Consider the following 16,453-nt stretch of genomic DNA (forward strand, 5'->3'; position numbering starts at 1 on the left):
TTTTTTCATGGACAACTAAACCCGAAATACCCTTAGCAAGGGTATCCAAGTTTAAATTAGTCAACTCTCTCATACTTGTGGCTGTGCCAGCCTCTTGAGAACACTGTTAGTCTGACGCTCCCTCCCCCCTTAACTGATTGTTTTGCATTTGAGAGTCATATCAAAGGTAACATCAGGTATTTTCGTCTGTAAGCGGTGCTTGCGTGCATGTTTTATCGTGTTTAAGTGTAGATGTCACCATATGCTGGGTTATTTGACAGATGAATGCCATTAGCTCTCGACATATGTCTGTAATTACAGCCAGCTCTCGTAAATGAACAGTATAAAGAGTGATGACCCTCAGCGCGTTTTCCAGTCCATCCTATATGAGCGTTCAGAAGGCAGGCTTCAGTAAACAACAATAACACACGATAGAAAAGAAGCGAGGATTTTATGTCAAGATGAATGCAATCACTTTGCTGTTTCTAACTTTGTTAGTTGTGCTGTGTCAAGGTATTTCTCTTTTCCTTTCTTTTCTTGTCTTGAAAATCGAACTTGGTGAAATTGGAAGGCAGATGGCTACTTTACGATGCACATTCAGCGCTAACCGGTCGTTTGAAAAATTAACTAAGTTAAACAATGTTAAACTGAGGGGTGACAAAAAGTACAGAAACAGATCGGTTGGGTGGTAAGAATTAGAGAAGTTTATACAGTGGTGAAATAGCCTGCATTTAGGAGACGCCTATTCGCCTTTCTCAGCCTTAATTTTTATACCGTAGGTCAGACGCATCCTAATCTTGCATCCTAACGTTGTTTACGGCTGAGTTGAAGTTTAGATACAATTAAGATAATAAAGAAAAGTGCCAAAACCGTCTTCGACATAACAACTTTGAATCTTGTTAGCTGTATGTGCTTAATTAAGTGGCATATCTAAGGCGTGTTTTTTCTAAGTACGATTACCTGAGTTGAACTATGTGCTTGAATGTCTACGGATTTTTAAGACAAATTTAGTGTTCTGTAGAATTGCGAGTTTATGGACGTAATTCGCTCGATCTGTAGCAATCAACGCAGTGATTACACAGCTGTGACAAAAAGTTTCTCGCAATTGACTGCAAAATGGACAAATTTAGTGTTTTGTAGAATTGCGACTGAGTTTATGGACGTCATTCGCTCGATCTCTAGCAATCAACGCAGCGATTACACAGCTTTGACAAAAAGGTTCTCGCAATCAGATTGACTGCAAAATATCAACTAAGCCATATTTTTGTGTGTAGAATATTGTACACCGATAAAATTTGTTTCTGCAATTCTGTTAGGTAGCAAAGAAAAGGCAACGTATCTTTCAAGATGTAATCTTGATAGAGGATATAGGAAAAACTGCAACCGCTAATACAATGATATAAATTGAATTTATCGGATCGCATTATAACTGAACATGAACTGTAGTAACAGATCGCATTATGACTAAACATCGATAGTAACAGATTTACTGAAGCTGTTTACAGGAAAATGTAGTTTATGTCCTGCGTCATGCACGAATGAAAGTAAAAATTTCTTAAACCAGTTTGTGACTTTCCAACCATTTCTTAGAATAGATGGCAGTTTAGTATTTCTTTGGAAGTAGAAACGAGGATAGTAATTTGAAAGGTTGATAACTTCGCTTATCAAAGTTCACAGGAAACGAGTGTATCATTGTTTCTGACGACTAACATTGTTTTTATCGAGGGCAGTTCTCGCAAGTGTGTGATTTTGCTTGAAATTTCTATGTAGGACTAATCTGTAAAAATGTAACACAACAGGTGGAGGGCAGTAATTTGATGGCTTGAAAAGTGATGATATAAGAGCGAAGAGAAACGGAGAAGAAAATTGAAGAATGACTCAATAGAGATAAACAGGGGGAAATCACGATATCGTCGGAAAAGAAAATTTAGGTTGTAACTAGAACACATTTTTCTGCCGAATTTCAGTAAAAAAAAACAAAACAAAACAAAAACAAAAACAAAAGGAGAAAGTGATATCTTTGAATATACTCAAGTGAGTTCATATCCACTTTTCATCACCTTTGGTAGGAAATACTTGAGATTAGCGTCTTTCAAAACCAGTTGAAAAACCAACGGGAAAAACATACAACACTTGAGTAAAGGAAACAAACGCTTGTGGTTCAGACCGACAAACGCCAGAAGTAGTCGCACGCGCGAGCGAAGCTTCACCACGTCTGATCACTCGCGCGCGTATTACTCACGTTTCTGTCAGGCGACTGTCATGAAAGCTAACCTCAAATATGTACTTAATCCGTTCTCAATAAACAGCGAGTTAATCAAACTGCATAGAACACTCTAGAAAGAGTTATAGGCCACCTTATCGATCTAGGAATCTGGCTGGCAGCAGGGAACATACCAAGCAACACGTCAGAGTCTGCGTCAATGCAGTTAACTACTGGTGTGATAAAACACCTTGATGAAAGGTCAAGATGGTACTTACAGCTGGAATTAATTAAACAAACAATGATCATCTTTGTGGAAAAGAGCAATGATAAAAAAACAAGGGAAAAAATGAAACAGGGGAAAAAAGGATATGTAATTTCACTACTTATTAATTTTCTTCAGCTCGGTTTTTTTTTTCTATACCAGAGGTTTTTCGACGTTTTGGTGGATAGCAACACGTAGCCTTTTAATGAAAATACAATCAGTTTACCCTTTTTTTGGCCTGATTTCGCTACTGGTAACTGGATGAGGTCGATATGCTACTATCTATATCATTTTCCGTCTTGAACTAGATATCAAGATGAAAAGATTCGACCCCACCCCCTTGAAACGTCCCTTCACACCCCTCCCCACCCCCCTCCCTTCATATAGACTAAAAGCCGGAAAACTAGTCCACCACACCCTGTTCACTCGGCGAATCTGTCACAATTTGCAGGCAAACGTAGTAGTCCTGTTGGAGAATGCCCGTATGTGAGACCTCCAGTGGACTGTGCCGGTGAACTTGGATTGCTGGGAGGACTCTTCTCCTCTGGTGAAGACAAAGACGAGTGTTCCGCTGACGATGAATGCACGTCGTCGATGAAGTGCTGTATGATGGGCTGTAACAATAAATGTGTACATCCAGTTACTCATTGTAAGTAAACTATATTTCCGTCAGTTTGACGGCAACTTGTTCAAGACGCTTGCGGTTTAAAAAACTAGAATTTTACTCACTTTTCCTGTAATCCTTGAATCGACGCTTGAAAATAGCAAAATACGTCTTGTCCACGTCCCTTTGGTGGAGAAATGACGGAAAGCGGACCGCGAGAAGTCCACTGTTTTTTCGTTTTATGTTTCCCTCAATGCTTTCTCCTAATTGGCTCCTTGTGTTACTTTTCTTTTTTTTTTCTGATTGGCTGCTTTGACTACATTGCGCTCTAATCCAACCTCCTTTGTTTGCCTTTAGGGTGTCAGGCTCCTGTCGATCTCGCCATCCTATTTGACGCGCAGATTTCCACATGGCCAAAAGTGAGGAAAATGGTCCTCAAAATTGTCCACAAAATGTCCATCGGAGAAGACAATACTCGCATAGCGTTGGGAGCAATTTCAAAAAAGGGTCAGCCGCTGCTTGGATTTGATCAACTTAAGGGCCGAAACATCAGCCATGTTAATGTGTGGAAATTTATGAAGGCATTTACACCCACGAAAAAGAATGGAAAACTAACAACAGCCTTGAAGAATGCCAAACACATGTTTGATGAGAAGAAAGGGGCAAGAGAAAATGCCATGAAGGTAAACATACATATCAAATCTACACTCTTAATCCTCGCGGTATCAACCGGGCGACAAACGCTTTTCATTCAACTAAGTTATTCTCCAATAGCGAAACTCCATTCTTCTGTATATAAACACTTATTCAACACACAATTCTTCTCTTTGCTTTGAAGATGGGCTAACACTCGAAACTTCAGCTTTAGAAAGTCTTTGTGGAAGCCAGTGCACATTATCACTGAACTAAGTTGATAAAACTGAATTACCTTGTTATACGCAGAACCTCTGTCAGTTTCTCTAGAAACGTATACCCACTTACTTCAAATATGGATTCCTTAAATTTTTGTGACACCATGGATTCATTTTTCACATCGAGAAATTTTTGGAAGTGGGATGTCAGTCAACCTACACTCACGCACTCCTGAGCACTGCATGACATCCCAGACTATATTTACAGCAACCTAAGTCGATGAAATATTATGAGCAACTGGAAAAACGTCTTTTGCTTTTTGTCATAGGTCCTCCTTGTTTTGTCCGACGCAAACATAGATTTTGATGAAAGCGACGCCGTGGACGAGGTTGCGCAAGAATTTAGAGATTCTAACGTTCTGGTACAGACTGTAGGAATTACTGATGAAATGAGCCTGATGACTCTGGTGCAGATAGCTACGAGCGACATCTACGTTTGGCCTGACGTTGATGATGAGATGCTAAACGAACTGAAGAAGCTCGAGAAACAACCATGCAATTCTGATGCGCTTTGAATTATCAATGTTTCTGTCTTAATTCAAATTTCTTTTGTAGAATCTTTTTTTCAACCCATGCCATAAATACAAACAGAAACAGGCATTCCGAATTTAAGAAAACCGTTGTAGGTACGGTGCCTATCGTGAGCTGCTATTTCATTTCCGCCGAATTGTAAGGGACGTCACTTCCGGTTTCGTTCGACTGTCTTTAACATGCACTTTTTATCTTCCATTCCATTTATTTTTACCAGGAAGCATTTCAAGAGTTTTGAAAAACCTTGTTAAGATCGAGGAGATTACGAAGCCGGCTCAAAACCAGTATTTTTTATGACACGATTTAAAATAGTCATGGAGCACTTTCTTGTGGTGGAACATTGGGTTTCGTAGTTGCTATTTGGATTTTCTTGTCACACGCACTTGCCTAAGAGACATGTACTATATGGGATACGCTATGGTGTAAAAGTCAAAAGTGTTGCATAATTGCTTGGGTAGCCAGAAAGTTTTAAGATCCCTCTAATATTCTAGCTTTATGTCTCCATATTGTTCATGTTAGTATTACAATGTTTTTTTTTGTACGCGCACTTTCGTTTTAAATCACGATTTCGAAATGATGTTCAAGTGGGCGAGCAACTTTGCAATCATAAGTTGAGTCGCCTTTGAGGTATTATTCAAAGTCATTCAGTAGCCTAAGGTTATTTTATAAATACTCATTAGGTAGGTAAATATTTTTGTAGGACGTTTGTCACCCGTTTGTCTACCCTTTCTTTCTCTTTGAGGACGAGATAATCACAACAAAGAATTTTAAATAGCCTCTTTCGAGTATTTAGCTCAAGACTTGTTCCCAGGTCATACATCCGTCAATTATAAAAATGACGAGAGACTGGGAAGGAAGGAACTTTCCATGATTCAGCGGTCTTTCCTCTGAGGTTCTTCCTCTTTAGGGAGCAACTAGTAAACTAACCTTGTTCAAAGAAGGCTGAGCTGACAAGGGGTTTCATTTTGTAACTATGATAACTGAGGTAAGTAAGACTTAAATTGATCGATTGTAAGGTACCACAGATATTCGGCTCTATACTTTGGGAGGGCGTGTTCATACTTAGCAGAGTCGTGTTCATAGCTGTTAGTTTATTCCTTTGATGCCTAAGTGTGACTAGCATCCAATCTAGTTGGGTGGGGTTCGTACCTATTTGAAATAACTGCGAGTGTTCCTGTGTCAGCAAATGTCGACAGTAATCTCGTACCCAGATCCTACCGTGTAACTGTAACTGAAATGTAATGTACAGCCGCTTGGTCGTGGAAGGTTCGACACCCCGAGTATGTGAATACTCTAGGTTACCCCGACGGTGCTATACTTCAATGTCTCTAATGGTTTGCTAACGACTTAGAGTCGCTTCCAAACCTTGATGCTCTTGTGGAGCCATTTTAAGAATCAAAAGCCAAAGAAGATCCGGATTAATAGTTTCAAACAATACTAAATCGAGCCGGACCGAATTGAAATCCGAAGGTTTAAGCTAACGATACTAAGTACTCGTTACGTGTCTTACCTTGAGCGGGGTGCTGAGGTATGATAACACCTCCTTCATTGCGGTGGAAAGGGCAAAAATTTTCAGGCCGAGTTTTTCATTTAATCGCCTCTTGTCAAACCTAACTTATTCGTAATTAAATTAAAAGTGACCATTTACTAACCTTATTAATTTTCCTGTTCTCGCCTCAATGACATACAATGCGCTTAGCACATTTCTCAGATGATTTGGGGAAAGCGAAAGTTCTTCACTGATATTTCACGTTCAAGATTTCTGACTTTCCGTTTGAATTACATACTCAAGTTTGTTACAACCGCGTGAGAACCATCGAAACTACGTGTAATAGCGACTGAGCCTATCTGTGATTGTCTGTTCAAATGCACGGGTTTTTTTTTAGCGCCACACTGTCAAACATCATTATTGACAACAATAGAAAACAATAGACGTAAATTACACTTTTGGTCGATTATTAAGGTAAAATTTATCCACGTAGCTGAGTGCATGGGAATTATGTACAAACAGAAATATTGTGAGCTCCGAACAAATATCGCATTATCTATAATGTGTGGCAAAGATGTTCACACTTTTGTCGAACTCTTTTGAATATTTCATTATTTTTGTTTGTAATTTTCAACCAGTGCGTTGGGATTAAAAGACAAACTTGAAGGAATCACTTCTACAGCAAAAATGTTTTAAAATATTCTCGATGTATGAAAACCAATATATCCCTGAAATCAGTTTTTGCTTTGTGTCAAAATTATTACTCTAGAGATGTTTTCGTTTCAATTATTCATTACCACTGGAAATTATTCCGACATCTCTCGCCATAGGCGCAATTTGTGACGGCAGTTCGTGTCCTCCGTAAATAAAACCGTTCGGGTATAGCATCAAATTTTCAAAACTACAACTCAAGGAAATGTAGAAGGGTCGCCATGGGGAATTTTTCGTCAGATCGTGGGTGTGAGGATTTAATTTCATTCTTTAACAAAATCTTCAAATCCTTAAATTGGTCGCGAGCAAAGCCATCATTATCAGCGCTTCAGTGCGAGCTTTTGTTCGCTCGCGGGGAAAATATGAGGCCTCGAGAAACGCGAGCGAGCGAGTAGCATTTTATTATTAGTGCCAGACTCCTGGCAAACATCTCCCCAATTGGTCTCAAATCTTCCCGCGGAAGGAGAAACGCACGTCCTTCAGGGCTAACAATGAGGGTCTGCTCATTGGCTAAACAAAGAGGAAGTACGTTTATTAACATTGGTTTTTGATTTAATTTCATTTCACTTTTTCATAACTTGGGTGCTATTTTTGACGGTTATCAACCCAGCCTTAATTGTGCCGTACTTCACTCTTTCTTGGTTAGTCCCCTCAGTCCATATTTCAGCAGCAAACGTTTCAGGGAACCTAAAAAGATCGTTTCAAAAGGTTTGTTAGATACGTGTGAGATTCACTGGAAAAAGCTACTTTTGCTCAGAAATGATTACCGGAGTACTGCTCATCATCTTTGGAAACTTTGTGTAAAGATAGAGGAAGCCGATTTTGGAAGATCTTTTTGGGAATACATTTTTTATATGAGCACCTATAGCCACAACTTACCAGAACAAGGCGTTTTTGAAATTTTCTTCAATTGTGCCAGGAGATTCCCAAAAAATTCTGCGTTGAAAAAGTTGTCCGGGCTGGATGTGATATCGAGAAGCGTTCTCATATTCAGTTCGTCGGCCCAGACTCCCACAGGATAAATCTGCACCCCGGCCATCATCAGGTCTTCTGCTTCGTTCCTAAGATTAAGCATTGTTGGATTCCACGTCTGTCCTCCGTCGCTAAAAACAAGAAGGATCTAAAAGACAAAGAGAAAGGTGTATGTAACTGATCAAGGGCCCTAAAATCCCTTCCCCTTCAATCAAGCCTTACTAAGACAGCTCAAGCGAACTGGTCTCTCGAACACAGCACTTAAATGTAAGGCATACGCAAATGGGTCAATTATGACTTCCTGCACACAAAATTCACCCCAAAATTTTAGAGCAAGATTTAAGAAACAACCGTAGTCTCGCAAAATTTTTTAAAATAAAATGATTTGTTCATACAAATCTGCTCAGACACTTATGTTATTAATTGATATCCCAGAAGCTCACCTTCTGCGCGTGTTTCCTTCCACCTCCCAATTTCGAGAATACCTCTTTACGTGCCATGCGCAGAGCCAGATCAATCCTTGTCTGCCCGCTGATAAACTTGAGGTTGTCAACTACCTTAAAGACGTTATCACTTGTGATGTTGTCTCCTTTAAGGGTGTTGAGATTCAGCTCAATGTGTGGCACGCTGTCAATCATTATGATACTGACATGGGTTTTCTTCTCCGAGATGGTGAACTGGGTGAGGGTTCTGTCTACCATTTTTTTTATCTTTTTGAAGTTTTCAACACCAACACTCTCCGACGAGTCGATCATGAAAACGAGGTCCATGGGTTTTTCACACACTGCATAGATTTAAAAATGAGAAAAAAAAAAGTTAGGTAGAATTTCCTCATGACGTCAAAAGGGTGACTGATTCCATAATAACAGCTCGAGTCAAAGGCCATCATTATAATTGGCTCTTTAATGTTGTATCGGCTGCAATTTAAGGTTGGTCTTTTTGCGATGTTGATGAAGTGATGGCCCTATTTTAGGCAATTTTTTCGGCTGTATATATCTTCGCTTAACAACTTCGGCGTAAGAAAGATTTTATCGACTTGATGAAACCCCCAAAATATTTTAACCAATAGCAACATCCATAGCGGAAACGAAAATTCAATAGCTTCAGGGACCGGTCATAATTGTGCACGGAGGAAGGGGGGGGGGGGAAGGTGGGTGGCAAGATCAGAGGATTTTGGTCGTATCGCAATAAAATTTACCTGATCTTCCCATAAGGTTCTGTAATATACGTATGATTACCACTCTTTGTCAGTTATTAACGGTTAAATTTCTACAGTTCCCTCCTTCCCCTCCTTATATATACTTTGTCGACTATGACTAATCCCCCCTCTATTCTCCTGAAAATAACGTGTTCCTCCAAAGATTCTCCGACCACCCCATTCCCCCCCCCCCCTTCCGTCCCTTACTTGTATATCCTCGATGACGTTTCCCATGCTTGCGTTTGACAGCTGTTTGGCACGTTAGTTTACAGCCGTTGTAACAACACTTGTTTTTAGTCTCCCCGCAGTCCACATCCACCGCACATTCGTGAACGATTGGGAATGAACAGCGGTGATGCCACGTCAGTCGAGGACAATCGCCAGAATTTTGCACTACGAGAATAAATAAAACATATGTCGACAAGACAATGCATATGTACTATTCGAAGAACGCTAGATTTCGTGTTTGGGTTAATTATCTAGTTGTGGGAAGCGATTATACGAAGAAAAAGAAAAACAACGGAAACCACATGAGCAGAGCGGGGAGTGGTTTGATTTTGTTTACAGACCTGTTTCCTATTTTTGATTAAACCCAGTCGATGTAAAAAAAAAAAAAATGTCGTGACATCAAATCATATTTTGATTTCTTAAATAGGATTACTCGATCTTAAATCTTATTTTAGTTTGTGTTTCCGTTTGCGTACAGATATACCACCCTTTTCGACTCTTTTTTGGCACCGATATTGTTATATTGATAACCGCTTCATTCAAATTTCTGTTGCTCACAAGGTCAACTTCGTTTCCCCTTTGGCATCTCAAGAAGCTGTTGATGGAATGAATCGTTCAGTTTGAAATAACAAACCAAATAATTAAAACACTTTCTTAAACCAGAAATTTAAACAAAACACCAAATACAGCTTTTCAAACAATCCCAGAAAAACCCCCCAAAAAGAAACCTTTCGTGAATAGGTAAGATGAGGACGTACACGAATTATTCCAACTTCGTAATAAGCTTATCACAAAAATTCGTGCAGATTACGCACTTTTTTAACTGCTTCTTCACGAAATATTTGCGCCGTTTCCGTTATGCAGAAAAATTGAAAAATTAACGCACGGTTTGTGTCTAATTGATTCCTTTTGACCCGACTAGACTCAACTACAGCTGGAATGGCTAGCAAAGAAAAAGCGTATATTTCACAGCACAGATGCGTTAACTACTCTACGTGTTTTTAAGAACACTCTTGTTATTAATTTGCTTGCAGTAACAGAAGGGTTATTTCGCATTTCATCTTTGTAACAATGTGATATTTCATCAGAAACAACCATCCATGATGCTAAAAAAAACTAATTGCCGATTATAATTAGCGCGGTCTGCGCTAAGTTAAATTCCTTCCTGTTCCTACAATGGGTTAAATTTCATGTTAAAGTCCTTTCCTCCTTAAGATCCTTAAGAAAGCAAGCCAAATGTTTTCATATCAACGCAATGCAGCCATGATCTATCTATGTTACACGAATTCGAAGCACATAGATGGCTAAAACAAGAAAAATATATGTGCAGTTCGAATCCTGGAATGAGTGGATAAATAAATAGCGTAGAAAGATGTAAACAAACTGTTAGTGCCTATTTTTTTTTCTTTTTAGGCCTTGGGCCTTTACGAGATTAAAGATCAGATCGTTTTGAAGAATCAGTGATAAAACCTGCATCTCTTAAACTTACACGCTTCTTCATCGCTGTCTTGGCAAACAGAAGACCCAAAGAAAGACACAGACACCATAACTGCCAAAGCTGTGAACAAGTGCATTTTGCCTTCCTTAATACAGTGGATAGAGATTCGCTGTAGCAAGGTTATACGTTCCTAAACTGACGGCGCTTCAAGTAAATTCTAAACCACTGTGTTCATATGACCTGGATATTATTTTTCTCGGAGTATAATGTCACTGATAATATTCTTGAAGGCCAATGTGATTGGCATAAGCTTCGCAATCTTGACTCGCACGTCATAAAATTGACCAATGAAATTAAGGTATGAGGTGCCCTAATAAATGGCATCCGTGGTCGGGTTCAGAACATTAAGTACTCGTCAATCAAAATTTCTAACAATAGATAAAATTAATATATTTTATAAAACCAAACTGGATAGACCCTACAAACCCTATAGCTTCTTCGAATTCTTCGTAACCTACCGCTGAGTCTCCATGTCGAAAGCCAGTTAGATATTAAAGAATCAAACTGGAGTTTTAGCTGCGTTTGACTAATTATGGGTCCCTGTGACAATTATCTAGCGATCCAAATGTCAGCAGTAGGCACGATATCGATGTTCGTCACGTGAAACTGATTTTATGGATGAGTGACCAGTAATTGAAGTTCTCCAACCTACTGTTAGTCTTTAAATTAATCCAGCCCGCGTTGCCACGGGAAAAACGTAGATTCAACTGCATTAATACAAAGGATATACGGAGGAATGGTCGGGGGATCCAGACCCCCTCCCTCCCGCCTCGTCAGAGTTGTGTTTATTTTTGTAACTGTTTGCCTGACCTTAAAATTCTTGCAATGACATGATCACGTATAACTACTAACCACAAGTGAAGGGGCGGGGTGGAGAACGTGGGTTGGTGAAGAATTTTTTTTTACCTTTTGCCATCAAATGTTTCTAGATCTTTCCTTTTGCACGAAACATTTATTTGTCTTCTCTCGCCGGGAGACTTCTTTTTTGGTTTGTACCAGACTAATGAACACCATCTTTCAATTGAATCATTGCAAAAGGTTGCATAAGACTTAAAACACACCATCTTCTTTCTATAATCGCGCAAATTAAGCGCTTTTCATAAGCCTTGAGAGGGAGAGCGGGTTACTCTGATCCGGACCCTCAAATTTTGATAACGAGCGAAAAAGGGGGGCGAGTGGAGGAAAACACATTTCAGGGGGTGGAGTAAGGAGAAAGGAGAACCTTTAACTGAACCCCAGGCGCCCCCCCCCCCCCCCCCACCCCAATTTCTTTGGCATGGAAGCGCAGCTTTATCTTTCGTCCCTGTTAACCGAGATCCTAACACAGGTTATTTGCGCATATCTCGAAGTTTGGGTCTGCGCGACTTAAAGCCAGGCTCAGGTCGGTTATTTCACGTCTTTCGCTCATGGCTAACAAATGTTGTCTTCTTTCCCAGACCCAGTGTGATAACAGTAATTCTCAAGTGGTCTGCGGTCACTCTATCACGTCGCCAAAATGGTTGTTTTGTTTTCCAGATCATACTGAAAAAAAGGAACACAGACGGAATAATAAATTTGATGGCCAATACTTTGTCTGAGAGAAGTAAGAAACTGCCAAGAGGTAAAAATTATTTTGTTCACTCACCGAGTAAACTTCCGTTGACAAAGTTGCTGGATATTATCAACCATGGCTTCACCAAAGCTGTCAGAGCTAAACCTCAAAACTTGCAAAACACGCAATGTATAAAGGCAGATGAACGCAAATAAGCAAATTAATTGTTCTTTGGGATTTTAGAATGATATATTGTTTTGCTTCACTACTGGCGACTTCTTGGTCGCCTTTAGTGAAGTCACGACCAGTAACGCGCATGTCAAATGAGACGAGTTACTGGATGTTGTGAGAGGCTGCCTTCCATATCAGATATTTATTACGAGGAACTCATCTGATGAATAATAGCTTACCTCCATAAGCTTTATTCCTACAGAAAGGGGAGGAAAAAAGTAAAAAAATAAAATTTAGGAGACGATCAGTAAAATATGTAGAGAATCTGGTCGCAATTGGGGTGGTCCAGGGTTCGATCATTTTCGTACCTAGAGCTCACGACCGAGAGCGTCGTTCGATGGCTAGACGTTGCTATGGAGGTATTGGCAATCTTAGCTGATATTTGAAGCTTATATTTTCACAGGAAAATCGCAAATGTGCTCATACTCGACAAGACGTGTATTCTAAAGATTTTGTTGGCCTATAACGATTTTGATATCATTATGCTCAAGACGAACTCAATTTTCGTACCACAAGCAACTTTGGATATTTCCTCTGCCAAGTTTACAAGTTGGTCGTATGATTCCGCGGTAATAACATTTTCTCGAGCGCCTGCAATTTCTATCAGCTCATCTTCATCGATATCTTCCTTATTCCCAACTGCCACAACATAAATCTTGATTCCTTTGTTTCGCAGAGGCTCAGACGCCTCCTGTAATGACTTGACACTGCTTTGTTGGCCTGTTTGTTTACCAGTGGTTAACAGAATCATAATCTGTGAATAGAACAATAAAAAATATTAAAATGTTTCGCTTTAAAATAGCGCAGTAATTTTCATGATAACTTAAGAATTATCGTTAAAAGGAGATGGATAAACCTAACTTAAGTGACTAAAATGATCACAACGGCTAAAGTTTTCGCAACAGCAAACTCAGGAAAAATTTAGAGAGCCCATACAATAGCTCAAACCGGACATGCAAGGAAAACAGGATATAATTTATTGCATGTGATTGAGAGTTTTTAGCTCACTGACCCTGCTGACATCGCTAGTTAAGCGTACCAAAAGAAATATAGAGATATAGCTTTCAATACTCCTTGTGCAAAATTTGCCTTATTTTTCTGGTTCTGCTGTAAAATTATTGCGCCGTGAGACTTTCTTGACAGACCTTTTTAATGTCACTTTTATTCACCCTCATTCCCGCCTCTGCAGTAAACAGTCTTTCATTCGCCAGTTTTAGCGCCTTGTCAATGTAGCGGTCACCTCCGGTCGGCACTACTTTTTCGATCAAGTCTTTCACATTTTCCGGAGTTAGGCGGTCACCTTCAAAAGTTTTGAAGTCCATAACCAATTGTGCATCTGTGCTGTAGGTGATTAAACCAACATGGCTTTTTAGGCGGCCTATGTTGAAAAAGTCCACCAAAGAAGTGGTGAAGTCCAGAACCTGACAATCGAAAGAAAACGTGCACGTAGATGACGTAAAGCAATTTATAAAGTGTCGATCACGTGACTAGTTATCCCCCAGTCTTTCGTGAAATGCTCGACATAACACTTAGGCGCATCATTACTTGTTCAAGTCCTCTTGTGCAAATTTTAAAAGGGAATAAATAAAAACAGAGCAGAAAATTTCTGAAAAAAAAAAAGAAAATTCATAGCCGCTCAAAAAATAAGACGGAGATAACCAAGACAATTCCTACAATGTGATAATTTATATAAACCGTATTTGATTATCAATTTGGAGCGGGAATTTTTGGGTAAAGGAATTGTACTTTACAAACCTCTCGCCATTTGCTCCCAGCCGTATCGGATGAGTCTAAAATGATTCCAAGATCTGTTGGCTCCGCACAAAGAATTTCTAAAAACAAAACAATTTGTTGACTTTGACACGAACTGGAAGTTGTTATTAGAATTAAGATTGTTCGTCAAGAGTAAAAATATGAAGAAAACACAAGCATATGGCCTAATTTACATAGAGTAGTCGTTAGGTCAACAATAATGCAAAGCAATGCAAGCATCACGTGATGCATTATTTCTTTTTTCACTCAGAAATCAGCTTTATATTTTTCTTACCCTTGTTTTGATGATCTTGGACCGAACTTAGACTGAATAGTGATTGGGAACTTTGCATGTAGTGCTTTCAGGAAGAGCAGTGTTGAGCAACTTATGCCCGTGATACCTGTCAAACTTACTTGACTAGTGAACCAAAAGTTTGTAAGATAACATCACATCCCTTTCGAACGGAACCAGCTCCAGAGGCGAAAAGTCATGCGATGTAAATCTGACGTGCTCTTTGCTCTAACAGACTATGGTCTAGCCATAACAATTTAAATGATCATTTAGGGGTTGGAAGCCAAGCGAAAAAGAAATTAATTGGTTGAAAACTCAGGAGAACGTAAAGGCCATGAAGAGAGATGAATTTCAAAGTGATTTTTGGCTCAAGTGAAGATCGATCACTAACTCAATCATTTAAACTGCTTTGTAAAACTGATCACATTTGCGCAAACACATAGATCCTAAATCAGCTTACGTCACCGTTCATTTTGTCCTCAGTGTGAAGGCAAACGTTCAGTACGGGTTACAGTTCATATGCTCTTAGAAGACATTGTTAATTTCTGTCCTTCAATTCCGGCGCAAGAAAAACAAACCTGCCCATGATAACATACCTTCTTGAGCAAGCGTTCCTGCTCTCGACGTGAACAAAACGCTGCAGATTAGAAGTAGTTTGGTGTAACGCATGATTTCTGATGCGGATTCACCGTGTACCACTTTGAACGACAAACATCTTTCGTTTGAGGTTATGCTTAGAGCGAACAGATTTGATAAAGTTTAATAACATTCCGTGACAAGTTGGTGACATCGACAATTCAACGCGTCATCGACTGTGAGAGAATTTCGCCGCCTAATAGCGGTTGATTTCATTAACAAACACATCGAACAAAAGTTGATTCAATTGAATGCTATAAGGGAGCACTTTTCGGCTCAGTCTGACGTATTGTTATCAGTGAACTGAAAGCCACATAAAGAGATAAACCCGAACCCCTTTAAAGCTTTAATTCAAGATAAAGTTTTAAATGTTCTTCTCCCCTTGTTTCAACGCCCGCCGAATCAGGCGCAGTTACATCGCGCTTTCCAGAAAATAAAACTTCTGATTGTGGTATGATTTCACTCTCAAATGGACTTTTTATGGCAAATCGTCTCAACATTTGAATTGAATCAGTATTAAAATAGACCACCAACTTGAACCATGTGGCCCAAGAAGACTCGCTTTTTTGCCGTTCTGCTTTCCTTTCCCTTTTTTCCGGAAAACAGAGTTTCCCTATCGCGCATTAATTATGTTTGCCGCGACGAAAATTCCTGCAAGTAGCATGCATGTAAAAGGTGCACATTCAAGTTCGTAATCTGTTCAAGGCTAGCAGGCCAAACTTCAGATCCTCTTTGGAACTTTAGGCAGTGGCAATTGCACACTCTGTTTACCGTTCAAGATATCGAAAACCATGCTCTGTTTAGTGGCACATACCAGTGTGTATGTGGGAGGTCGCTTAATTAATTAGTAATCCCATAATTGATACTTTTCTTAATTCTCATCACTTGTCTGCATGATATCAGTTTAGATATGGTAAGGAGAAATTCTGTCTTGGTCACTCACGGGAGTTTAAGAGTTCAGGGGTACTAGGGTGTAATTGATTCTCTCTTCGTCAAGTTGACTTCTAGCCAATGACAAATGCTACAAAAAGCGCCTCCCTCTCTCTCCACCCACTGCTTCAGAGTTCAACCTATGACTTTCTCTAGTCTTCAGGACCAACTGGACGTTCCACGTTAATTTTCTAACGAGTATGTACATCTTATAATAACCGTGAGCCTACATCCTCTTTTCAGACTGTGCTTCAGCTAAGAACAAGCTACATGATTCCCCGCTTACTCCTGCTCATGGCCTGGTTTCTTGGCTATGCAAAACATGCCAAAACCGATTTTTTTTACGGCCTGTCGTAGACGTTTTATCTAATACAATCAATTGGCACTGTTTATGCGCGGTTGTCACAGTATTAATACGTCCTCACGCTAATTACTTAGTATATTTTAAATTATAAATTAATCTATTTATTTATTTGTTTAATTCTTTTTGGA

General features: G+C 39.5%; 3 protein-coding genes across 6 annotated transcripts; 1 reads left to right on the forward strand and 2 right to left on the reverse strand.

The window, feature by feature from the left end:
- Window positions 1-58: 58 nt before the first annotated feature.
- LOC113685728 (uncharacterized) lies at window positions 59-6,141 on the forward strand. Its single transcript, XM_027203265.2, has 4 exons — window positions 59-492; window positions 2,899-3,096; window positions 3,409-3,734; window positions 4,232-6,141. Exons 1-4 carry the CDS (start codon window positions 441-443, stop codon window positions 4,475-4,477), a joined length of 822 nt encoding a protein of 273 aa, XP_027059066.2. The 5' UTR covers window positions 59-440; the 3' UTR covers window positions 4,478-6,141.
- A 1,082-nt stretch (window positions 6,142-7,223) lies between these two features.
- On the reverse strand, window positions 7,224-10,974 carry LOC113685726 (matrilin-3). Its single transcript, XM_027203263.2, has 5 exons — window positions 10,581-10,974; window positions 9,071-9,256; window positions 8,109-8,449; window positions 7,573-7,813; window positions 7,224-7,380 (listed from the first exon to the last, which is right to left on the reverse strand). Exons 1-5 carry the CDS (start codon window positions 10,663-10,665, stop codon window positions 7,322-7,324), a joined length of 912 nt encoding a protein of 303 aa, XP_027059064.2. The 5' UTR covers window positions 10,666-10,974; the 3' UTR covers window positions 7,224-7,321.
- Window positions 10,961-15,839, reverse strand: LOC113685730 (matrilin-3). 4 transcript variants are annotated; one of them, XR_016179557.1, is made up of 7 exons: window positions 14,992-15,839; window positions 14,107-14,183; window positions 13,497-13,772; window positions 12,862-13,105; window positions 12,531-12,547; window positions 12,214-12,292; window positions 11,971-12,110 (listed from the first exon to the last, which is right to left on the reverse strand). XR_016179557.1 is itself a non-coding variant. In XM_027203267.2 (6 exons), exons 1-6 carry the CDS (start codon window positions 15,062-15,064, stop codon window positions 12,072-12,074), a joined length of 726 nt encoding a protein of 241 aa, XP_027059068.2. In that variant the 5' UTR covers window positions 15,065-15,839; the 3' UTR covers window positions 10,961-12,071. The 4 variants fall into 4 exon arrangements, 3 of the variants coding, with proteins under 3 accessions (XP_027059068.2, XP_089037822.1, XP_089037823.1); XM_027203267.2 differs by lacking the exon at window positions 12,214-12,292 and having other exon boundaries at window positions 10,961-12,110; XM_089181696.1 differs by lacking the exons at window positions 11,971-12,110; window positions 12,214-12,292 and having other exon boundaries at window positions 12,351-12,547.
- Between the last annotated feature and the right edge of the window lie 614 nt (window positions 15,840-16,453).

Source organism: Pocillopora damicornis, chromosome 9 (genome assembly GCF_964200805.1).
Source record: "Pocillopora damicornis chromosome 9, jaPocDami1.2, whole genome shotgun sequence".
NCBI classification, from domain to species: domain Eukaryota; kingdom Metazoa; phylum Cnidaria; class Anthozoa; order Scleractinia; family Pocilloporidae; genus Pocillopora; species Pocillopora damicornis.

What these genes read in the sequence shown, in the direction of transcription:
- LOC113685726 (XM_027203263.2), bottom strand. Translation starts at nt 10,665, where the DNA reads ATGCACTTGTTCACAGCTTTGGCAGTTATGGTGTCTGTGTCTTTCTTT. An exon ending in AGACAGCGATGAAGAAGCGT is followed by an intron (nt 9,257 to 10,580) that starts GTAAGTTTAAGA and finishes TTATTCTCGTAG; the next exon opens with TGCAAAATTCTGGCGATTGT. An exon ending in GAAGGAAACACGCGCAGAAG is followed by an intron (nt 7,814 to 8,108) that starts GTGAGCTTCTGG and finishes TTTGTCTTTTAG; the next exon opens with ATCCTTCTTGTTTTTAGCGA.
- LOC113685728 (XM_027203265.2), top strand. Translation starts at nt 441, where the DNA reads ATGAATGCAATCACTTTGCTGTTTCTAACTTTGTTAGTTGTGCTGTGT. An exon ending in GTTAGTTGTGCTGTGTCAAG is followed by an intron (nt 493 to 2,898) that starts GTATTTCTCTTT and finishes CACAATTTGCAG; the next exon opens with GCAAACGTAGTAGTCCTGTT. An exon ending in CAAGAGAAAATGCCATGAAG is followed by an intron (nt 3,735 to 4,231) that starts GTAAACATACAT and finishes TTTTTGTCATAG; the next exon opens with GTCCTCCTTGTTTTGTCCGA.
- LOC113685730 (XM_089181696.1), bottom strand. Translation starts at nt 15,064, where the DNA reads ATGCGTTACACCAAACTACTTCTAATCTGCAGCGTTTTGTTCACGTCG. An exon ending in ATAAAAGTGACATTAAAAAG is followed by an intron (nt 13,106 to 13,496) that starts GTCTGTCAAGAA and finishes TTCTATTCACAG; the next exon opens with ATTATGATTCTGTTAACCAC. An exon ending in AATATCCAAAGTTGCTTGTG is followed by an intron (nt 12,548 to 12,861) that starts GTACGAAAATTG and finishes CCCTTTCTGTAG; the next exon opens with GAATAAAGCTTATGGAGGTA.